The sequence below is a fragment of the Periophthalmus magnuspinnatus genome, chromosome 15, assembly GCF_009829125.3.
Source record: "Periophthalmus magnuspinnatus isolate fPerMag1 chromosome 15, fPerMag1.2.pri, whole genome shotgun sequence".
Taxonomy (NCBI): domain Eukaryota; kingdom Metazoa; phylum Chordata; class Actinopteri; order Gobiiformes; family Gobiidae; genus Periophthalmus; species Periophthalmus magnuspinnatus.
In genome coordinates, this window is record NC_047140.1 from 12548184 (window position 1) to 12573041 (window position 24858).

Sequence of the window (24858 nt, forward strand, 5' to 3'; positions counted from 1 at the left end):
CACAGTGGTACAACTCTGCTTCACTCAGTCTCTTGATTTTGCTCACCTCTACCTGTACTGCACAACTCGTTTCTGACCCCGCTGCCCACGATCCACTCCTGGACTGCTGCAAACAACCCCGCTCTCAACTATCTGATACCTACCTTCATTTACAGCTTTAAAAAAACTGTAAAATAAACATTGTTAAACTGTTCCTCGAGTTCTGTCTCTTTGGTCTCCCTGTCAGTTGTTACGACAATAAAGTTGACGACTTTGTGGATTTCGCCTATTGTGGGTTATTTTTAGAACATAACCCCCATGATAAACGAGGGACCACAATTCACAATTACATAAACAAGGAATTGTATGTACAATTTAGATTTTAAATTCCAGAAACATGGCCTAACTACTGTATGTCCCCAGATATAAGGTAGAAAAGCTTTTACTGAAAACAACTGTAATGCTAATTTATTAATTACAACATCATCAAGTTAATTATGCAATTTATATTCTGAAGACGATTATCCAATCAGAAAGCAAAATTAGTTATTTAGGTTGGCAGTTTCAATGCTGAAATCCACTTGGTTTAAACCTAAAAGGATTGATTTGAATCCTCTATGAGATGTATATTAGCGTAAATGTATTCACTTTCCGTTTAACATAATTACTGGGTATGTGACAGATAAATCTGTCACATACAGGGATAGTAATCATAATAAATTTGACACACACTTTGAAGCCGTCACCACCAATTACAAACATCATATTGATAAATTCCCAGTTTTCTCCTTAAAAATGAACATTTGATAAGAAAAGAAGAAGCATTAAAACATTGGTAAGTCTCTTAAAAATCCAGTTACCACATTCCTCATTTTGTCCATATTTGGAACTATGTAAACACCAGAAAACATCTAATTCCACCAATTGACTTTACCACCCAGAGCTCCTTCCTTTCCCCCCTCTCCTCTCCCCCTCTCCTCTTCGTCACTCATCCGTGGAGAGAGTGCGCGTATCGGACACTCATTTCAAAGCCGAGCACTGGAGAGGAGAAGAGGCTGCTAATCAGAGCACCACGCGCTGGAAGTAATAGGACTAAACTCAAAACGCACTGTCGCCAATTAGCGGGCCCGTCTGAGCGCGCCCACATAAATGCTGCTTAATTATGGCCTCTCCCAGCGCCTCCATTAGAGATGAGAGGGCTGATATGAACGAGAGATGGAGAGGGGCAGAAGGAGGGAAGGGAGGGGAATTAGACGGCTAAATGAGCAAAGCGCGTGCGGGGTTCATCGTAAGGAGTCGAAGAAGTTTGTTAAAGGAGTGACTAATGAGCGTTTGGCTAACTTTTGTCACTGTGGAGGTGTGATGTGCTAGAGTTCAGTCAGGAGGGGTTGAGGTACTGAGGAATGAGGAGGGGCAGTTTAGGGAAGGGAGACTTTGGCATTTAGACCTCGCCAGTATATATCAGTGATGTGAAGAAGGAAGTTGATGAGTTTGCTATTGATAGCTCATCCTACTTTCTGTTTGAATGTAGAAGCATCTTGCAGGTGCACACTAAATCATCAGATTACTCAAACCTCATGACTATAGGTGAAGGAGATCTAAACCAGGACTAAAACAGGACTAAACCATGTTCTAAGTTCTATTCAGGTGAGCGTAGAACACAGACTGAGCGGTAAATTGAGAGTGTTGATGATGAGTGTTGAAGACGAGTCCGCAATCTCTAATCTAAAGCAATCCAGGAGCCAAAATGAGCCAGATTGCTTTAGACATTTGTACTCTCCAAACTCACTCTTTGGACCTCTCAAACAGGCCAGTTTGGTTCACTTTAAACTGTACCAATCATGACTTTGGTATCTGCCTGGTCAAAACCTGGTTTTTCCACACAATTCCTAAAACAATGTCTTCTGTTTATGTCAGGAGCTAAATAACTGCTGAGACACAACACTAGTTATGCCAGAAAACCAGTTTATAAAATGGTTTAAAGTTAACAAAAGCAGACTTGGCATAACTCGTCTCCTTAATAATGAAATGATTAGTAGACTTTTCCTGTTCTGGCCTCGCAGCCTTGGTTGGGTCATGATTTTAGTTAGATTAGAAGAGAACACCCTGTCATTGAAGTCCATTTGAATCAAAAGTCTAAATCATACCCTTTTCAGCTCTTACATAAAGACCTCAGCACCTTTTTATGCAACACCGACCTGAATAAACCCAGAAAATAGTCCTACATTTTTATTTCCTAACCTTTCCTCTAAGCAGCAGTGCTCATAAACAGAGTGACTAATGGACATGCTAACACCACTAGCTCCCGCGGCCAAACTGTCCCCTTCTGATGACATCACGAGGGTAAAGGTCGTGTTTGTGCCCAGGGTCAGCCCTGAGTAGACTTCACCTCTATACACTACGGCTGAGGAGCTAAAGAGCAGAAGTGACATGTTGATGTTAAATGAGCTTCTGATGAGGTCTCTTCACTGCAACAATGTTAGAAAAATATAATAGTTTTAGAAGAAAAGTTTCTTAAAGGACTATGCAAAACTGACTTTTTTGAGCTTTTAACCATGTTCTAATGGAAATCTGATCTGGAGCTGTATTTAGCTTCAATCACACTTGTTTGAGTTATCCTGTGTCCTAGGTCTGCTCTCTCTGAGCCACAAAACACTTGTTTTGTTTTTTTCCAGAATTGTTGCATCACAGGTACAAACCCTGCACATTTTTTAAAGTCCATAAATCATCACTAAAAAACCCCTCAAAAGTATGTTTTGAGAATACACATTTTGAGTAACTGTCATTAGTTAATTATTCTTTTGGTGGTGTTCAGAATACAGTAACTTTCCTAAAATCAATGCATTGTGGTATTTAATAGGGCTGTTGATGACCGCGATTCTACGTCTTCATGATTTTAGATTGATTCCAAATTCTCCAAAAATTTGATTTTGTATTAAACGTTCTCTTACCGAATTTCAACATGCAAGTTAGATATTCAGGCAGTCTATCAAGCAGTCTCTTATAAATACATTTTACACAGTGTTGTTCTCTTCTGATAGATAGCCTTGGGCAACCTACTTTTTCACAGCGTGTACAGTGATGGATTTAAAATTCATCACCTTTTATGAAATGAAGGGCTGAGTGAAAGAGTGTATCTAAAGGTTTCAAAGTAGACACTGAAGTCTGCATGTATATTATTTCTCCATAATCTAGTACAGAAATAAATGTAGCTTGAACGATTTCTTTACTGTAATTCTGTGGGATACAAGATTTGTTTCTATAATAAAAATGACCCTTTAGATTTTAAACAGTTACATAATTCCATGATATGTATTTTAAAGGATACGTTTTAGTCAAGCCAAAACCCAAGATATTTATAGGTGGTGACCATAGACTATATATACAAATGGACATAGCTAACCTGCTAGCCTAATAGAAAGTGATCATGGGTGTGCTTCTGGCTCCATCGACTCTGCCTCCAATTCACTTTACCTTGAAAACCTGCCACCTCTTTCTGTAACTGCTTCAATGAGCCTCATCACTTTGGTCTTAAAATGTTTGAATTAAGCCACTCTACATAATCCTGGTGTTGTTATTTCACTATTTTTGACAGATATCGATGGTGCATGCATACAATTGTACCCAGAGTGATGTCACTGGCTGAGACCCAAGATCGGCCTTTCCAGACACTACACAGAGACTGTCTTCTACTTTGTGGCTTTCTCTGTGCTCCAGCCCAGCCAGTCAAGCACGAAGCGGCTCACTTATAAAAACCAGTGATCTCAGACTCTGTAGATTTTCCTGGCAGCAACAATGATGAAGCCCTGACTGAAGATGAACTGATAACCTCTAGTTTCTCTCCTTCCATCTCAGAGCCCACTAGATACACAACTGTGATTCACCTACCCGCTTCAAGACCTCCTGCATCTCCAGCTTCTCCTGTGATCCAGCCTGACCAGCAGTAACAGTCAGATATGGAGGGCAATGTCAGATCTGAAGTGGAACTGAAGCATAATGAGACGACCATGAACCAAAACAAAAACCAGACTCTCAAAGTACTTAGCTTGATCCCAAACCTGCTACAGTTCTCACACTTGATCCTGAATCTCCAGAGTCTGTATGGATTGTTTCTGAATCTTCCTCACTATCAGAGGCTGACTCTGAACTGTCTAGTCCAGAAACCAATCCACCAGCTTGATGCCCAATGAGAACGCATCATCCTCCAGACCCCCTGCAATCTTGGTCATCCTTTGCTGCACAGTATTCAGTCCTTGTTTCATGAGTACAGCATTCAATTACACTTTTGACCTTAAGGAAAATCCACCTGCCCTTGTCAGCAACCAAGCCAACTTCCATCAGCCAGTTGCATGTGCAGAGCCATCCATGAGTTCAGGGGGGAAATGTGTAACCTGCACTTCCTAAAGCCTTTATTTTGATAGATTACTTCCTGTTTGCCACAGTTCTATCTGCCTTTAAGCAGCGGGGTCACAGAGGTCACATCCTCATCTCCTCCTCCTCTCCTCATAGAGGCTGTGACATGCTCAGGTCGGTGTTTAGGACAAACCTGTGGATTTGTGGACTAAAACTCACCTTTCTGATTTATAGTTATTCAGACCTCAGGTTGTCAACCTTTTACCCTATTAGCATTACACTGTCATATACTCAGGATGCAGTCATCATAGCAACACGTTTGGGTGACAACTACATTATACAAATATTAATACTCTTACTTCCTCTGCCCTCCTCTCTGTTGTGATACTCTCTCACACACATATTGGTGCAAACACAGCAGTGGTGAGTGGCAGAACACAGCCTGGAGCCTCCACTGAGCCTCAGTCTGGAGCCCAACACTCATTAATTCCATAGACACATATGTATAACAGTGTGAACCAGACACTGCTCTATGCAAATACAAAGTCTATTTATGAACCAGGAGTTTAGACACTGCCATGTTTAAACAGCCAATACTGTGCTCCATTCAGGATTTTAAAGAAGATTGTTTTTTGAATATTTGGTATTAAAGGTCTTGTCTTATTAAAGTGACTCTTGTGAGCTTTTGTTAGAACGTTGTTACCTCCTAAAATCTTGCCCTGAGTTGTGTTTTGTTTCATTTAGATATGTCTGAGTAACTCTGGTTTATTAGTTTGTCTGCATCTCCAAGGCCAAAATGCTCTGATCCCCTTTGTGATGTCATGTAGGACAATACAAGATTACTCACACATTAACACACATTAAACACACATGAATCAGTTTTGAGGGAACACTGTTATAACATGGATAAAGGTTTAAAACGTTTATTTTGCATATGTTTTTGCAGTGACCATGAGATTTAATGAGAGCATTATTCACAGCAGAGTATAAAGGCAGATTATATAATAAACTCATGGATGGTCAGGGTGTTGACTCATTTTGGACATTTGAGTCAGTTACATTCATGGATCATTGGGCATTTAGTTCTCACACCTGATTGCCCAAGAAATGAATTGAATAGTCCCCACAGCTGGGTTCCTCGGGTAAACAAAATCAAAATCAGATGTATTTATAGAGCACATAAAAGAGTTAAAGCTTAAAGTGCTGAACATCTTTTCAAAAATCATGGTGTGGGATGTAGAATTTCATTTTGTTCAGAATTCTCAAATGATTAAAACCTGATTTAAAAACCACACTTGTTTGCTTTTCAAATTTAAAGATACTGTATGTATCTTTCTGGGGGCACATCACCTGCATGATAGCATGGAAATACAAAGTTAAACCATACTTTGTGACATTCTCAACAGAGATAAATACATTTTATGCCATACTGTGGACAATATATTTCTATGGAAGCCCTCCTCCAGGCCAAATAAGAGTCAGGTTTGTGGAGATACAAGTCAGATAAAAAAAAAAACCAAACAAACTTCTAAAATGTTCAATGCAATAAACAAAAGGAAAATAAATATGTATAGTAAATATGTATAGTATTTTATTTATGTATTTATTTTTGCAAAAAAAGTTACACTTGACATCACTGTCAAAAATAACTCGAACATGATTTTGCAAAGGAGTTAAACCCTAATGTGTTATCCATATCATTTAGAAGATTAAACTGCCCAAAAGAATCATTTCAGTTTTATTTTTATTTAAACTGAGAAAGACTTCTGTCTTCAGAGTACCCCTGGTCTGGCTTTTAATGAAAGAACATTTTGTTTAAAAATTTTGCATGTTTAGATTAATTCTTGTTTATTACATGTTTGTATCTTGTGTTTTATTTCTCCTTGTTGATAGGGCTCTCTCACAAATGAGAGCTTACTCTCAGGTCTCAAATGTGTGCTTAAGATGCATAATTTTGTGTACTAGCACTTGCATAATGGTTTATGCTTATTTGTAGCTATGGTTATGTTTAGATGTTGCTGTCGTGTAACAATTATTGGCTAAATTTTTTGCAATCACTAAAAGTAGTAGCTCTCTGCTATTATAGTTTTGTAAAGATAGTTCACAGAGGGAAGAAGGGACATGCTTCCCCTGGACAGACTGATCCACATCCCCAGTCCAGAGGAGGCCCAAGTCCAGAGGAGGCCCACCCAAACAGACCTACCTGAAGAAGGTGACGAAGAACTGCACCAGGTCCATGATGGAGTTGTGCTGAGAGAAGGCGATCTGAAACACAGGGAAATACACAGTCAACCTATTATCAAATTCATGATATACATGTTGTGCATATGTCCTCGGCCCTATCATTAAAAGTACTGTCTTTGTAAACATCCTAATTATTCAACGCGATGAGTTTCTAAGAACTTTTCACAACTTTCAGAGACCAGGCTGGAGTTTTACTATGATGGTAACACTTAATTTTGTTAAATTTATTCTTTATTAAATAAAGTTCCAACAGGTTTATTTTAAGCATTTCTCAACTTTCCCATTCTTTTGTTGCCCCTGTCTCATTTCATCGCATCAAATTGAAAATGAGTGAATATTTGCATAAAAACAATAATGTTTATCAGTTTGAATATTAAATATCATGTCGTGTGGTTTACAGTAATGGCAATCACACATGCAATCATGAATTAATTCAAACAGACTTTTATAAGCAAACCCATCCTGATAAATCTTAGTATCACTCATTTTATTGAAATATATATTTAAAAAAAACAAAAAACAGTATATTAACCCAACAACTCTGTTCTCATTATTTTGTCTGATGAAAAGGATTTATTTAGTCTAAGTTGTTGAGAGCTTTGTAATGGAAGTCAGACATTGAGACAGCTGAATCCAGTTTAAACACAACATGGTTTTTATACAGTTAATGGTTAAAACTCCCTGTCAGCCTAATCATGAAAGACTAAAGCAGATTTATGCCAAACCTGATGACATGGAAGTAGTCCTAACAACTCGGCACACTCATTATAGAGTGACAGCTCCGAAAGTTTACAAAGCCCTGATAGTTTAACCTGATACACATGCTTTAGTTTTATGCACTCATTTTGATCCTAGTATTTTATAGAGGGTCAGATAAAAGCAACTGACAACACAGAGCACAGTCAGAGTGCAAACAGAGCAAAACATATAATGAACATGGCTATTACACTTTTGTCAGCTATATATTTAAAATAAGTGACACATTTTCACATGCTATGTGTCACATTATGTGTCACATTTGTATGTTATATTTTTGACATTTTAAAGTGAAATATAGATTTAATATGATGAAAAAGAAACAGGCTCGCTGACTTTTCACTGAAAACAGCAGGGCTGATTTTCAGACCAAGCTAAACACTGAAATGCCAATACAATAGTGGCTGCAGTTACAAACTCACCAAAATCTGATTAATATCTGACTTCTGGACCTTTAAAATGAGTTAAACTTGCAAACTGCACAATCTGATGTGAGTATCCGAGGAACCATGATCAGAAAACAGATGATTTTGCTGTTTACTTGTCATTTGAATAATGTTTTAGCTCCAGAAATGGATAATAATCAGATTTTGAGAAGTGTGCATGCATATATATAGCAGCCATTGTTAAATCCTAAGTAATAATAATAATAATAATAATAATAATAATAATAATAATAATAATAATAATAATAATAATAATAATTTTGAACTATGAATGAAGAATATGTTTAAAAGAACTGTTAGCCCAGTTAAAGGTACAGTATGCAATGTTCTGGGGGTGTCACATCACCAGCACCATGAAAGTAGAACTTTAAAACCATACATTCTCCATGGAAATAGATATGATCTTATGCCATACTGTGGAACATTAAAGCCAAAGGAATAACATGTCCATGGAAACAAGCAAGAGGAGGCCCTCCTCCAGGCCAAATAAGAGTCAGGTTTGTGGCGATGCAAGCCGCTCACAGTAAGGACTCATGTTTTCATTGCAATAAACACAATTAAAATTAAAAAAAAAAAAAAAAAAAAAACAACAACATGATTTTATTGGTCTTTTTTGGCTAAAAAGTTACATAGTCTGGCTTTAACATCTTTTATTCTGATGTTGAACCATGACACAGAAAGTAAAAGAAATATATAAAATCTGTCAAATGGACAAAAAAGTTGGAGGAGTAAAGACGTTTTGCTGCTCATTCAAGCCGCTTCTTCAGTTCTGGTCAGAATACTGCTGGACACTGCCTTATAGCTATGTGAAAGGAGGGGCTAACTACACTGAAACTGTAAACAGCTATTTTCTCCAGTTTCTGTTTGTAGGCTAGGTTTAATGAGCTACTCTAAGTGTGCACCGTATCTGAGTCCTGTGTAGCATAATCATTCAAGCCCCTAATGGACACACCTTTCAGCATCCTGGCTAGCTCTATAATTTTCTTTGTTTTGATTTGGGTCTAAGGATGGAGTTATAGATAGGAGACAGATGATGTCTTAGGCCCCCCCTTCCTGTTCAAGGAAGGATTGTCTTTCCTAACAAAAATAGCTTTGTTAACTCCCCTCTCACACCATTTCTTTTCTCTGTCTAAGATCTGAAGCCCATTATCTTCAAAGAAGTAGTTAGTGTTTTTGAGATGGAGATGTACAGCAGACTGGGGTCCAGAGGAGCTCTCATGATGGTGTTGGTACATTCTCTTATGAAGTGGATATTTTGTTTCTCCAATGTAACACTCACAGCATTTTTTACTACACTGAATGGAGTAGACTACATTACTTACTTTTGGGGCTCAGGGTTTTGTCCTTTGGGTGAACCAGTTTCTGTCTTAAAGTGCTTGTAGGTTTGAAATAGACTGGAATTTCAAATTCTCTGAAAATTCTCTGACGTTTTCACACCCGCTGTGTAAGGAATAGTTACGTCTTTCCTTCTAGGTTCAGATTCCCTGTTGTCCTGTTTTTTTTTTAGCTCCCTTAGATCTATAGAAGGCCCATTTTAGATATCCAAAAGCCGAGAGGGCTTTCTCCACATGTTGTTCCTCTTTCACTCTTCCCTCTGTTTGTGGGAACCACTTGACCTTTGTGTTGTAGTGTACGGATAACTCAGAGCGGGTGTGAATCAAACAGTAGGCACTGGTCAGTGTGTGTGGGTTTCTTGAAGACTTCTACCTAGAGTCCCCGGTCCTCTCCTATAGTTAATACACAATCTAAGAAGGCCAGTTTGTTCTCCTTGGCCTGACCAAGTTTCAGTGTAGTTAGTCAGATCGGTTCAGATAGATATAAGGCAGTGTCCATCACTAATCTGACCAGAACTGAAGAAGCTGCTTGGATGAGCAGTGAAACATCTTCATTCCTACAACTTTTTGTTGACAGATTTTATATTTTTCTTTTACTATACCATACCTGAACGACTGAGGGATTACACGGACATGAAACAGACACAACTGTCTGAAGTCACAGGACGTTGATTCCACATTGTTCTCATCCAAAAAAGTTTGTGATTGGATACAATTGACTGCTCATAGCAAAACACACTTTAACTTTTGTTTTGTCTCTGTTATATCTGAGTATTTTAGGAACACGCGCCGTGCCCTGAAGCTCTGCACATTCAGATCTGATCAGTGTATCAGATTAGTCCTGCGCTCTCAGTGGGCGGCCATCTTTGTGCTGTCTGTGTGTGTGGCTGTGTGGTGATCCAGCACTGGAGCTGTTAGCGGTGTGAGCCTAGCCTAGCCATGTGTCTCCTCTTCTCTCTGCTCTGGTGTTAAGAGGATTATGATCGCAGACATAATGGATTTTTCATGAGCTTTGTGCCCTGTAGGAGTCCCACGCTGCAGCCCCACTCTATGATCAACACTTTGTACACTCAAGACTGTTAATATGAAAATGTGGGATATTAATTGTAAATGTATTGTGTAGTAAGAGATTATGGTGCATCTTGACAGCATCTTGATAACAAGAATAACTACTATTATAATAAGTACACAGCAATACACAATAGGTGGAGGCTGCAGTAACTCTGTCAAATAAAGAGCATCCATAGAGTGCAGACATTTAAACACAATCAATAACATTTTGAATTGCACCTGATATGAAATATGGAGCCAGCGCAGGTTGCAAAACTCTCATCTCTCATCCCTTAGTTTTTATCAGCACATGAGCTGCAGCGTTCAGGACATTCTGTAAGTGCTGCCTGGTCCAGCCTCATATACAGAGAATTACAATAATTTGAGCAAGACGTTACAAATATGTGGATTGCTTTTTCAGAATCCGCTTGTGGAAGGTAGGGCTTTAGTTTAGCAAGAAGCCTCAACTGAAAGAAGCTGGACTAATGTGCTTGAACGCAGAGCCCACAGTCATCCCAAGATTCTTCACTGCAGGGTGACAATAAGAGGACAGAGACCCAATCACGCTGTCATGTCCAAGCAGTGGGTTAGGTTGACCAAACACCACAGTCTCAGTTTTATTGTGATTTAAGTTTAGGAAGTTTGTGCTGAACCAAGTCTGCACATCCCAGAGACAGTCCTGCAGAGCTTTGTCTGTCGTCTGGCTGTCATTGGTGGGCACTGGCAGATATATTTGAAGGTCATCCACAAAACAATGAAATGCAACATTGTGCTTTCTTAAAACATCACCCTGGGGAAGCATGTGCAGAGTGAAGAGGGCTGGTGCTTATGTAGAATGCTGGGGCACACCGTACTTCACAGACAGACAGAAATGATCGAAACCAACAGAGTGCTGTACCCTTAATGCCCAAATGTAATTTTGTTTTAAAATAGCCTTTTTACCAATAGGTCATATATACACATTTTTATCTGGGATAGCAACCCTAAATTCACCTCCGAAAGTACGGTTACTGACACTCCAGGCCCATCCCAGAATTAAACGTACAACCAACCCGTGTGGCAACTTAATTTTCTCTAGCCGTGGACACCAGTTATACTAAACATTAGGCCTGTATCAAAACTAGAAGTAGCGACAATTTACAGTTCTACGTGGGTGTGTGCTCCCTCAAAACGGCTCTCTACCTGCCCTAGAAATGTTATGCATTTATTATGCTACTACATTTTAAAATAAAATAAGGCTTTTTACACATTGCACGTTTTTCAGGGAACAAATTTTTATATTTATTTTTAACAATCCTGGCAATTAATTTAATGTGCCACACCACCCCCAATTCTCCTCTCCACCTGATATTTAGGCTGCCTCCAGATTACCTCATTAACTCAACTGCTGTGTTAAGACCGTGACAGGATACGGCTCTTAGTGTGACTGTGATCTCCACAGATCTGACCTATAACGTTGTGAATCCATGAATATAAATAAGTTAAATACCATACTGTGGACCATTCCAGGCAAAGCAATAACATCTCCATGGTTTATTAGTTTATTAACTCATTTATTTAGAATGATTCACGCTTAGGGACTATTAACTTTATTTCTAACCCTTAAGTAGTTACTAAGCCTGAATCATTCTTAATAAACAATTAGTTTATTATGAATTAAATGTTAAAAGGGCTAATTAAAGTGTAGTTATTATTAAGTGTTACCCACATCTCTTCAGAGGGTTGCTGGTTCTTTTGGATAGTTGTAAGGCATCGCATCTGGTATGAATATCTGACAACTTTCCATCGGTGAGTTTGAATTTGGTGCAAAAGGTGGAACTGGATGCACATAATATATATCTTAATGTACATTTTTCTGGTGGGACATTACTTTGGAGTTATGAGAAAACATTGCATATTGTTACATTCCTAAATTCAAGTACCCATCACAGTCACATACATCATGGCAGTTTGTTCAGTGCAATATGTTTTTTCATTGTGCTGATCCTAAATAGGTCTAATGATATGAAATCCTGTGTCTTTGTCTAGAGAGAGCTGTGGGGAGGAGCCAGCACAGGCCACACTGTGCAGCAGGTACAAAAAAACAAAAAAAACAAGAGAGGACTATTAAAAAAACAGGAGAGAAAAGCTGATTCCACTCCCCAGGGACACAGCATAACACTGACTGGCTCTGCACCCGCGCCAACTCAGCAATCTACATGATTATCACCAAATGGTATTATTATGAACAGACTCACAGACTGAAGAGCTTGCTAACACACACAAGGCTAAACTAACAGCAGACTGAATAGTGAAAATGACTTAATATGGGCACTTTTTTTGTCAATTTACAACAACTGAAGTCAGTAAACAACCAATCATAGAGCAGTTCAGACCCTCCTCTATCCAAGCAGCTGCAACTCTGTAACAGAGGCACGGTGGCTAGTTGAATAGCACTCACGCCTCACAGCAAGAAGGTTCCTGGTTTGATTCTCAAGTCATCTTTGGGCCTTTCTGTGTGGAGTGTGCAAGTTCTCCTCATGTTGTCCTTCAGCTACTCTGATTTCAACCCAAAACATGCAAAACAGGTCGATTCCTCCAGCTAATATGGCTCTGACCAAGACTAGCTCAAGATCTGGAGATGAGTCCCTCCTGCTCCTGACAAGTTGCCTCAGTGGTATTGAATGATAGGTCCCATGCAGAGGATAAATATCCCTACAGGGACAATAAGGCGTATCGTAACAGTAAGCTAACACACAATCAAAGCTTTTCATTGAACTGATAATTAATCATCTAGACTAAATGTATTTCATAACCAATATCATCATGTCAGTGTCTTTATTTTTGTAATCTATCCAAACTTATAAATAATGGGGAAAAAAGGCAATTTGTAATACGTACTAAACCCTTTACAAACAGGACACCCGGGTGATCTCTGGGTGGAGCGAGTCCTTGTATTGTGTGGGGGGAGTGGGGGATCATGACATATCAGTGCAGCAGCTATCAGTTCAAAGGTTTTGGAGAAATAAGCAGAGTTCTTTACACTCGCAGCAATAAACACGCTGATATTTACCTTAAATATTAAACAAAAGTGAAACAAAAACATGCAGTTGGAGCGCACAGAGCTTTCCACACAGTGCCCTCCTCTGGAACAAGAGGTGGCTGCACATGGCCAATCCTGCTCTGGACAAAGAGCTGACCCACTTCTCCTCTGCACTAGGGCCCTGGAAGTAGCATCTCCGCGTGGGAAAAGTGGGCACGACTGTACAAACAACACTGCACATCTGAGCAGACTGAACGGGCATGTTTGTAAGCGGCTTTATGTAAATGTGTGGGAGTAACTGCATGGATAAAACATACATAATTTATAAAGAATAAAACTGTGTTCATGTTTTTCAGTGCTCTGTATTTTTCCCTTTCTCTTTCCCAGATTTTTAAGAAGACTCCCACACACTGTCTCACTCTTGGTTCACTTTTATTAGTACAATGTTTGGGTCCCTCTGACCTTCCTCAGAGTCTTCTTAAAAACCTTTTCAGCTAAGTGCCTCTCTGCCAACGCACCTGTCGCCCAGTCAGGTGTGCAGAGAATACACAGAAATCGTTCTCTTTTCCAGCCATGATAGTTTTGATATGGACTGACAATGAGTGCCACTACTTGGCCCATGCACCTGTCAATCACGGCCATCTGAACTCTGGGAGAAAAAAAAAAACTCTTTGTAAAGATGTGTGTATCCTGGCAGGGTCACGGGGCCTATAGTATTCACTACTATTCAGTGATATAATGTTTTTTTTTTCCCTAATCAAAAAACTGTTGATAATTTCCATGCTCAAATTGCCTTAGAATCAGCAAACGTGTAGCATTAGCAGGTTTAGTTGTGAACTTACACTTACTACTTTCAATTTCCAAGTGCCATCGGAGATTGGTAATGTGAATAACTCAATAGTTGTACCTGTGTTTGCGTCACTGTATTTTTAATGTGCATTGTATTTTGAAGTACTGCACAAGTGATAGGAAATGGAAATGCCAAATCTCACATACCCTTTATTCACTTAAGAGTCTATATTCTCGCTTTAATTGGGGTTAAATTGATTTTATGGTTAAATAACACATATTATACTACAGTGACTTTTTTGGTCCCTCATTAAAAACATACTTGGAGTTGTATTTCCTGAGATTGTAATGTCATAGATAGAAGCACTGTGCAATTTTAAATCCATAAATCAGACTTGTTTTAAGCATTTCTGTGGTCAAATTGCATTTATTACAGCTGCCTGCTTATACTAACAATACTTTCCCTCTGCTGCCAGTACATTTTGTTTAATTAGCCACTATATTAAGTTTCAAATCATGATGTTCCAAAGCAAAGGTGTTCAAGATCATGTTTAAAGGACAGTAACAATACAAATGCATGATATTTGTTGTTTAAAGTCAGATTTGCATAATGCATAGTTTCATCACGTTCTGCAGAGATGTAGAACAATCTGGTCCTTGAGTGGTGTTTAAGTGTGTCTTATACAGCTGTGCTCTCTGCTAACAAGTGTGTACATATGGTCCTCATCTGCACACAGAGGAGGAGGAGGGGGGTCATTAGGCCTCATGTATATGCACAGGATGTAAAAAGCATGGAAAACACAGTCTGTAGACCATAAGAGCTGGGAAACAGTTAAAGCAGTTAAATGGGTTATATATGTTCACTGTATAAGGCAGAGCAGCAGCCAAGGGCACTGATCATGAACTAAAGTAATGTCACGAATCCACTTTCACTACAGGTGTATAAAAAAGATGGAGGTAGCAAAAAGAGCACTTAAGGGGACGTAATATGTAAAAAAAATTAAAAAAAACACTTATGAGCTTTGAGCGACATTATAACAGTGCTCCCTCAGCATTATCTTATAAGAGTTGTATTTTGAGTGTTTCATGTATGTTTGAGTAACCTTTTATTGTCCTTTATTTGAGGATTAAGCATTTAAGTGTATTTTATTTATGTTAGTTCTTTTAAATTGTAGTTTAAATTGGAAGATGATTGTGATCTTGAAATATTAAAATACAATTATATTTTATTATTTTTTGTCGCTCAAAATAAGTGTCACACTCGCAGAAGCCAGTATACCTGCCAAAACGGTGTACATTTATTGAGAAATATACATTTGGAGTTCTGTCAATCTTCGGATTCAGATACGTACGTGAGCAGCTATTCTCCCCCCCAATATATACAGTGTTATTTGCGCCTCCTAGTGTTTTTTTTTTTTTTTTTTTTTCGTGGGTGTTAAAGGTTGCCGACCCCTGACCTAACCTCTATATCCGCCACTACTCTGTTAGTGCTGCCCCAGTCTAACAAAACACATTTGTGGGACTCCCTATGGATATTAATAGCCAAATATTGGTATCAACAAATATCGGCCACAGCAGCAAGTCAAATATTGGATATCGATATTGTCTCAAAAAAAAAATAATAATAATAATCAAATCAAATCCATATTGGCCAATCCATAATAAAACATGTGTAACTGAAGTGACTGCAGATGGACATGATTTCTGAGCATTAGGTGGAGCATGCCCCTTTAAAGTACTTTCATGTGCCAAGGTTTGACCCCTGATGACCCTTCCCCAGACTTCTGAAATGAGAGGCTTTCTGTGTGGCGTTTGCATGTTCTCCCTGTGCCTGGGTTCCATCTGGATCTTCTGTTTTCCGCCCTTCAGTCTCCACACTAAGCTACACCTATAATATTTGCCAAGATTCTGGTTGAAGCTCTGGAGATGGGTGTGTCACTGTCCTCCCCACTGAGGTCTAACTCAGGACATTAGAGGATTGGTCAGATGCAGAAATAAAGAAATTAATCAATACAAAAGTGACAGTTGCTTTCAAAATACCTCTCCTCTCTCTCTGCTGCTTTCTCTTTTGTCTACTCCCATTCTCCTCTTCTCTTCTCCCCCTTTTCTCTTCCATGTCTCCTCTTCTGTCTTGCTCTATCTTAGCTTGTTCTCTTCCCATCATTCATGTCTCCTTTATTTTTTCTCTCTCCTCTTCCTCTCCCTGTCTCGTCGCCTCCTTCTCTCCTATTCTCCTCTCCTCTCTCCCCATTTTTCTCACCCTCTCGCAATCCTCTTCCTCTCTCTCTCATCTCTCTCTGTCAGCCTTTCCCGTTCTCTCCACTTCTCTCTCTTCTCCTTCTACCTCTACCTCCCCCACTCTCTCTATCTGTCTCTACCTCCCTCTGTCTTTCTGCTCTGGGTCAGCGCTGACCACTCACTTTAGCGTGGTCAATAAAGGTCAAAGATCACTTCTCTCTCTTCTAGTGCAGTGAGTGGTGAGTCTGATCCACTGCTGCAGTACACTCTATTATACAGTCAGCTTTTGGCACTGGCAATAGAAAGAGAAGCACTTAGACATTTCATTGGATTCTGCACAGCGTAGGGTTTGTAGATAGATAGATCCTAAAGCCCCTAACATTTGTCCTTTGAACTGCAGATGCTTCACTTCTTAGTTGATTAAAACCCCATGATATGAGCTCAAAAACGGAACAAAAACAAGTTTCAAAAAGTGCTCAGTTTGTCAGTCATTTAGGAAAAATATTACTAAAAATCTACTCAACAGGAAAGCCTCTCCTAAGTCACTCCCTCACTCCGCTCTGTTGTTTTGGTCAGTGATGAGAGGGCCATTCCCATGAAGTCTTCTGACATATATTGTGTAGAAAGTCTGTTGTATTGTTGTAAAAGTCTGAGGCGTTTTAGCTGTAGCAATCTCCAAGCAGGGTTACCATAGATACAGGAGAAACAAACTGCTCAAATCACACAATTCAATAGTCCTTAACGTCTGTCTGAACTGTACAAACTGCACTTCTTAGTTGATCCCCAAAATGTTATCTGCTCAGTGTGCCAGTCAGTCAACCACAGAGCAACCAACCACGACCTATTTAGGAATAACCATTTTATAAAACAAAATCCAATGTGCCCATTCACATGAGATAGAGGGCTGAAAAGTAACAAATACTGAGAGACTGAGCGACTAAGACGGTTCAGTGGTTTGTGATCTGTGTTAAGAGATATCTGCAAAACTTTGGTTTTCAGAGCTTTTAACCATGTCATTTTTCTTCATTCACCCACTCACAGTTGTATTTAGAGTGATTCATGCATGTTTAAGTGATTCTCAGTAAACATTGTATTCAAGTATTGTATTTTTGTATTCAAGTAATGTATGTCATTGCTCTGATTTACTCCCATTTTCATCACCACTGGTACATGCCCACTGCTCTGTACTTACTTTCTAGGATTTGCATAGCCATTTTAGCACACATGGAAAAAAAGAAAAGAAAACAAACAAAAATGCTGCTCATTAGTGTGATGTGCATCTGTCCGTAGGAGGGGACAACAGCATTTTGTTGTGATGACGTTTACCATGACACGCTGTAAGGGGACATGCAGGATTCGGCTCCTAATACCTCTTTGGGCACTACCATTTTCCAACTTGTAAGTCAACGCACTTGTTTCTTTTATTAAGTCACAGATCAATATTGCAGTTTAAAATGTCCATATTAGAACATAATGATCCACAGGCATCATATATTATAAATACAGCAGACACGAGCACAGCGGGTCTTCTTTAAGAGACTGCCTAGAGAATACTTCTGAAATTACAGAAAGTTTTTCCAGCTTTAGATAAGCAAAGCTAATATTTATAGAGGATTTTACTCCACACAAACTCATAACTCAATTCATTCCCCAAATACAACAGAGCAGATGCATTATCCTGTGACTCCTCTGGGCCTGTAAATGCATTGCACTTTGCGTCGATAGTTTCTCCATTCAAATGAGTGTATCTCTTTCTGCACAGCGCTAATGCTATAAGGGCTAGTCCGCTAATGCTATCACGACTAGTCCACTAATGCTACGCGGAGAGTCCTGCCACTTATTATGTGTTTGTTTGGGAGAGGGATATCAGATTAGAAGCATGTCCGATTAAATGATGCCAGCGCGCGGTGATAAATAAGAGAGGCAAGTGCGCAGAGGCAAATCGAATCAAACAATCAGCGACCAATCACGCACAGGGCACTCTGTCTGAGCAACATGTCCGCAGAGCCTGACAGCACCTTTTCATCAGCAGGCTACCAGGCCAGAGCGCAGGATGGAGAGCAGGGTTAAGGTGCAGATCTGTAAATCTGAAGGAGTGTGCTTGAGGAGATTAAAGGAGCTGTTATTCTAAGAAAGTGGACAATATAGTTAAGAAAACACAATTGCTTTTGCCATTGTAGGTGTTTGTTGGATTTGAGGCATAAATAAAAACAAGGGAATAGTTTTATTAGTTTGGGCAGAGAAAAATAAAAAAAGGAGAGGAGACATTTACACGCTCGAGCAAACTTAAACTCAAGCACTGTGGGTGAATAGGAAAAAATTTTACATTTAACCTTTTCTGTGGTTTAATGACATAAATGTAAGGAAAAATGTTCATATGAATAATGTATTGTATGTGTCTGGCCAACATTGCACATAACTGGAACATATAAATGTGAAAAATAGAGCCGTTTAACATTAAATTACCCAGGCTTCAAAAAATCCTTCAGTACAATCCATCAAACTCTTAAACACAAGATTGTTTGGTGTATGCAGATGCTACTGTAATACACACTTCTTCAATACTTTCTAAAGATGTGAGTCTCCTCAGAGGTGAATCTCCCCCTTTTCAAATGGGTGTGATTGACAGGTGGATTAGCTAATCAAGGACATGCAGGGTACGTCTACTGAAAAACATGGCAGATTTCTGCAGAATCAATGAGTGAAACACTAAACTCTGTTAATCTGAGGTGATATATGCTCCCACATGACAATTCTCTATAAATATTCAAAAGCATGATACAAAACTGTACATAATGACTTGAAAAACCTGATGTGACGTGCAATAGTTTCATTAGCATGATGCACACTGACTGTAATGTGATCTGAAGAGGAAGCAAAGGAAGTGAAACTTATAAAACATGCTAATACCTTTATTTTGTTTTGTTTTTTTAGGCTAATATAGCATTTTCAAAACAATAATAGGTAATATGATCTAAATATGTCATGAGTAAGCAGTTAATACCGGACAGAAGTGTAGTACCGGTCTTTAAATTTTGAGAGAAAAAATAAAATGAAAAAAACAGGTTTTGCCTGTAGTGGCAAGAGTTGCTTATACAATATATCTGTACTGGAGCACATTTTGCTCAAATTACCTACCTTAAAAATTGGGTACAGTGCCTTTAAGTAGTATAAAAATAGTTGTAGCTGGTGTGTTTTGATGCTCTGATACTTTTCCTTGGGGCCTAATGGAGTCCAGTGTTTGACATTCGGGACATAGGTAGTGTGCATTAGGAGATGAGGGCACTGGTAAAACATAACCCATCTCTCCTCTGGTCCACGTGGCTTCAAAATAAAACATTTGTTGCAGTGTTGTTGAGAAATGGAGCAGGTGATGAGTGCTCCCGAGTGGAATGGACATGTCAGAGTGGGTCCACGTCATAGAGAAAAGGGGGAGGAGGTCCCGGCACCTCTGCGTGCCCAGCGGCTGCACCTATCCTGGGTAAAACAGAAACCCACGCAGGCCAGAGGTAGGACATTCAGGGGTCGTGTGGAAATGGACTTCAGCGTTTTAATGTGGAATGACTCAGAGATCTGAATGCAAGAGTGACTTTGTTTGGTAAGATGTGTCAACCTGTTTACAGGTACTATTTATGAAAAATTGAGTCTTGTGAGCATTAATCTATGTTAGAATGTCATTATTTTCTCACAAACATACACGGAGTTGTATTTTTTTTAATTCACTCATGTTTGAGCAAAGGAAGTAGAACACTTGCTGTATTACCACATGACATCACAAGGTGGAACAGAGTGTTTTCTGTTTGAGAGAAGAACTCAGCCTATACAAGATAAGATAAGAGAAGAGATAAGATAAGAGCATATTTATTTTCTGAAAAACCTCACCCTTATGGTGAGCAGACTTGCAATTCCACACACCTGACTCTTATTTGGCCTGGAGGAGGGCTCCTCCTGCTTGCTTCCATAGAAATGCTGTACTTTCGGCTATAATCTTCCACAGTATGGCATAAAACGTATCTCCATTGAGAATGTTCCAAAGTTTGATTTTAATTTTCTATTTCCATGGAATCACCTCTAGAAAGTTATAGTAAGTTAAGTACAATACAGAGGCAAAAATAAATACATAAAAACCTCAAGTACTCAACTAAAGGTAGGATGTGTTATTAAATGGTAAAACAAGAAAATTATAATACAGGTATGTACCAATATGTGAATTTGAATACTTATGTTTGAATATGAGATAAAAAAACACAGCACAGTTGGTAATAGGTGCTGTAGGAGAGAGTAGGTAGAGACTGAGAATGAATTTTAGATAGTGCCATTGTACTGAAAACAAGACAAACAACATAATAGTGCAAAGCACACAGTGTGAATGCCCATTCGAGTCATACAGCAGTGACAATATTAAGCTCTTAATTCAAGGTTCAACAATAGAACCCATCTGTAAGTGAGCTGGATTACATAGTAACAGTATCAGATCAAAATTACTTATGTAAAAGTATTGAAGTACTCCTTTAAATTGTACTTTTAGAGTAAAATGTAAACATATTTTTTCTGCTTTTCTGTTCCAATCAGCATGAAGTATGTGGCTTGAATGTTCCACCTTTTCCCAATTACTTTCTGTGAGTGAAATCCCATGTTGATAATTAAGTTCCGCCTGGCCCTTTCTGTTGCATGTTCTCCCTGTGTCTGTGCAGGTTTCCTACTCAGCTTTCCCTCCCCATCAACAAAACATGCATTATGGGTCAATTCTTCCAGCTACGGTAGTCCTGACCAAGCCTAGCTCAAGATCTGGAGATGGGCACAGTAATTCAGAGCCCACTGCTCCTGACAGGTTACCCCAGTGATTTTAAAGGATGGGTCAAATGCAGAGGACAAATTTATTTAACAAAGAGCCGTGCAGCTGTCGGCCTCTCCTATGGATAACTGCATATCACACTAGCAAGTAACAGATTTTTTTCATCTGTACGAAAATTACTGTGATGATGCCAAATCTTGTATCACAAATGAAGAAAATAAAATTGGAGAGTGAAGTAAGTATTTAAGATTGCTCAAAATGCACAAATCACTCCGAATACAAGTTCAAGAGGGTAAATGAGAAGGGGAAACAACTATAAGGTAGTTAGTAGCGCAGAAAAATTGAAGAACTCACATTAAGAGTGCTACACATATCCAACTATCTTCTGCCAGGTTATGAAACTGGAGAACACTTATAAACCCCACCCAAATGAGAACATGCAAATTACACATGACACGTCAAGTTCTTAATTAATCCTGATTCACTGATGACATAAATCCCACCTCCACACTTCCTGACACTGCGGATCTTTAGCTGCTGCTGAGTGTTTCCGCTCTGCCCTGAAAATCAATCCGGACCCTGCTCCTATTGTGTCCACATATCTTTATAACATCTAATACCTCATCCGCGCTCATTACACATCTCCAGCCTGATGTGTCATCGAGCCAGCCAAGGTCAAAGGGGCGCGGCGATCCGGTTTCAACATGGCCGCCGGATAGTCCTGATGACAGTAATTATCATCTTGCCTTTCACCGCGCAGTACATGAGGTCTGATAATGTAGCTCTGATAGGAAATGCATAAGCAGAGCAGATCGATGGACAAATGAGGCGAGCTGAGGAGCACGACACCAGACAATAAACACTGGCATTTATATCCCAGCGTATTTACCCAACAGCAGACGCAGGGCAGAGATAGGGCAGTTATTATGGGGGAGATTATGGGGGCTATTAGTTCTAGTTCAATAGCTTGCATTATCTGGGTTGCAGATTAACTCAATAATGTCTGACAAAAAGGTACAGTGGCTGATTCCCAGAATGAGTACAAAGCAAATTATCGAACACAAGAGGCCTTGAACTAGGCTGTCATGATATTAAGCTTTCAAACTCAATTTTGATATGTGCAGTCAAGATCATTCTAAAGATATTCAGGAAAGGTTCATTTTTGTGTATTGTGTAATGAGTATCTAATTTGAATACCACTTTTATTTTCAACTAGTATCTATTTTGGAAACCCTTTTGACAACCCTACCTTGAAATCAGAGAATCAATGTTGATTTGTGTGGTTGGTGAAGCAACAAATATCTGTGGGTGCGTTCACGCTTGCTCTGTGTTTGAGCCCAGTTCAGTGAAAATGTAGACTTGGTTTAGTCCTGATTTAGTCCTGGTTTAGTCCTGTTTTAGTCCTGGTTTAGTCCTTTTTCAGGCCTGGTTTAGTCCAGGTCTAGTCCAGAATTATTTCAGAATTTAGTGCCAGTTTAGTCCCAATTTTGATGTGGTCTGTAAAACTGTGAACTAGGGTTGTCAAAAGTATCAAAAATCAGATGCTAACCAATACTAAAACTAGTATGGAAACTAAAGTAGTAAAAGTGGCTGTGATGTACTGAAGTTAGTACACACAAGTACTTATAGTAACTACATGTCATTATGCATTATCCATGTGCAGATAAATGGCAGTTGTACCTGTTCCTGACAAAAGTGGACTAGCATTAAATCTTGTTCTTAAAATGATGGTGAAGCCTCCTGAATAGAACAGTTACATGCTTTTCACATAATAGTTGGTACTGCAAAAGTGTGACCCAGAAAATGTTGGAGTCTTTTTGTGAGGTTTGCATGTTCTTCCTGTTCCTGGTTGGGTTTATTTTAAATACTTTTTTTGTCTAATAGACCAGTTTGTTTGTTTACCTTGACATTTTTGGACTACTTGCCTGTAGTCATCATCAGAAGAGTCACGTGATGTTGCTCTACGATGCCTTATGGCAGATTTACACAGTCTTTGGCAGTGTTCCTTCTGGAAGAGGAAGGACGGAGGCCTCCTATGTAGTCCAACTTTTTCAGAGCAGTATCCCAAGTGCAGGAAAACAAGAATGCCCCCTCATCTCGGTTTAGAGTTTTATGGGCATGTTTCCAGATTTCAGTGTGCTTTCCCACATTTGGATTCTGAAGATGAGTGCAGACTAGTAGTCCAAACATGTCAAGATTGTTTATCTTAACATGTTTGCTCTGTTAGATGAAACAATCATCTTTAGGAGAAATGAAGACCAAATAAATATATTTGGAATATGGGTTTCCTTTGGGTGCTCAAGATTCCTGCATAATTCCTGCACCTAAAACAGGCTCATTAGGCTCATGCTCCTGACAGTACTGCTGACCAAGGTCATGACTCCTGATGTGGAGAGGTACACGTGCTGCTCCTGAGGCTGCACCAGAGAACTGAAAGAATGGGTCAAATCCAAACAAATGTTCTTAATAATTGGATCTTAAATTCTACTGCATTGTTGTGGAGATGATTCAATATTTAAATGGTTCCATGTGAAAATGGAAGAAATAAAACTATTGTGCCTTATGTGTGTCTCAGTTTTGAGTATTCATGATTTGCTATGGTTGGTATAGAGCGTACCACAGACCACGTGTAAGCTATATAGTATCAATTTCAGCATTCAGAGGATAGGATAAAGAAATAATGTAAAGTAAGTGAAATTATTATGCACATGTGTACAATAGAACAGTAAAAGTGCTGACAGGTCAGTTCACTGGTCCAGACAATGGCCATTGTGTGAGACATCATAGAATTACATACAAATTCATGAATAAGCCTTTAGAAATGAATAATTTATGCTATTACTTAGCTGCATAAGGTACAATTAAGTAATTAGAGTTGCATTTAAATTCAGGAACAGATAATTACTCATATGTTTAAACCTTAACAGGGCAACTTGAATGCTTAAAGTGCCTATGACAGATTAGACTGCACATTTAACTGAAACACACTAAAGATCGTTCTATTTAATAAACATTTCAAACTCAATTTTCACTTTTACCCTTTTTTCGAAGGTTTAAAATTGTCCTTCCTGATTGAAAATTATGACATCATGGCCAAGATATAACTGTTAGAAATAGAAAAATAATAGAAAAAACTATTTTGTACACTGGGACAAAACTCCTCTACTGCACACCGGAATTATTATTTGACAGATACAAACACCTTTCTTTTGTTGGAATAATAGAAATATATGATAAAAGGACTGGGAAAAATGTGTTTCTTATGTGTAAAATGTCTCAAACTTTTGACAGAAGTGTGATGTCAGAAATTACTTTAGAACTCTCAACTTTCTGTAATTTTCAACATATTTTTTTCCACTTTTCTTCACAAATTGCTTCTTGCAATGAGCCCAGTGAATGAATGAACATTACAAACACAGATGAACTGCATAAAAAGACAACTGTAGATATGCCTAGGAAATGCAAAACAACAGCCAGCATATTTAAAAGTAATAACCAAAAACATTTATACAGCATGTGTCTCTAATTAAACGCCATCTGTGATATGATGGACAAAACAGTAGGTGAAGCCAGAACAAACATGTATTTATTTTTTATTTTTTCCCTATAAACCTAAAATAAAATTAATATTAAAGATTTGCTGCGGACCGTATAATTTTAATTAAAACTTTTTGCTGTATCTTAAGTTTTAAATGTGCTTTTTTGGACTTAAAACAACTGCACTACAGACATTTTTTCTGGCATAGCTGGTTAGCTGCTGTTAAAGCTAAAAACTCTTAAAGTTTCGAAAAATGTATGGGAAAAAATTAATGGGAAATTAACTTTTGGGACCATAACGGACTCCAAAGTGGG

At 38.8% G+C, this 24858-nt stretch overlaps 1 protein-coding gene across 1 annotated transcript in view; it reads right to left on the minus strand.

Moving 5' to 3' along the window:
* Positions 1 to 24858, minus strand: part of atrnl1a (attractin-like 1a) — a 347237-nt gene that overhangs the window by 147427 nt on the left and 174952 nt on the right. The window contains exon 26 of the mRNA XM_033980189.2: positions 6536 to 6597. Coding sequence (XP_033836080.1) covers positions 6536 to 6597 — 62 coding nt within the window. The remainder of the gene's footprint in view (positions 1 to 6535; positions 6598 to 24858) is intronic.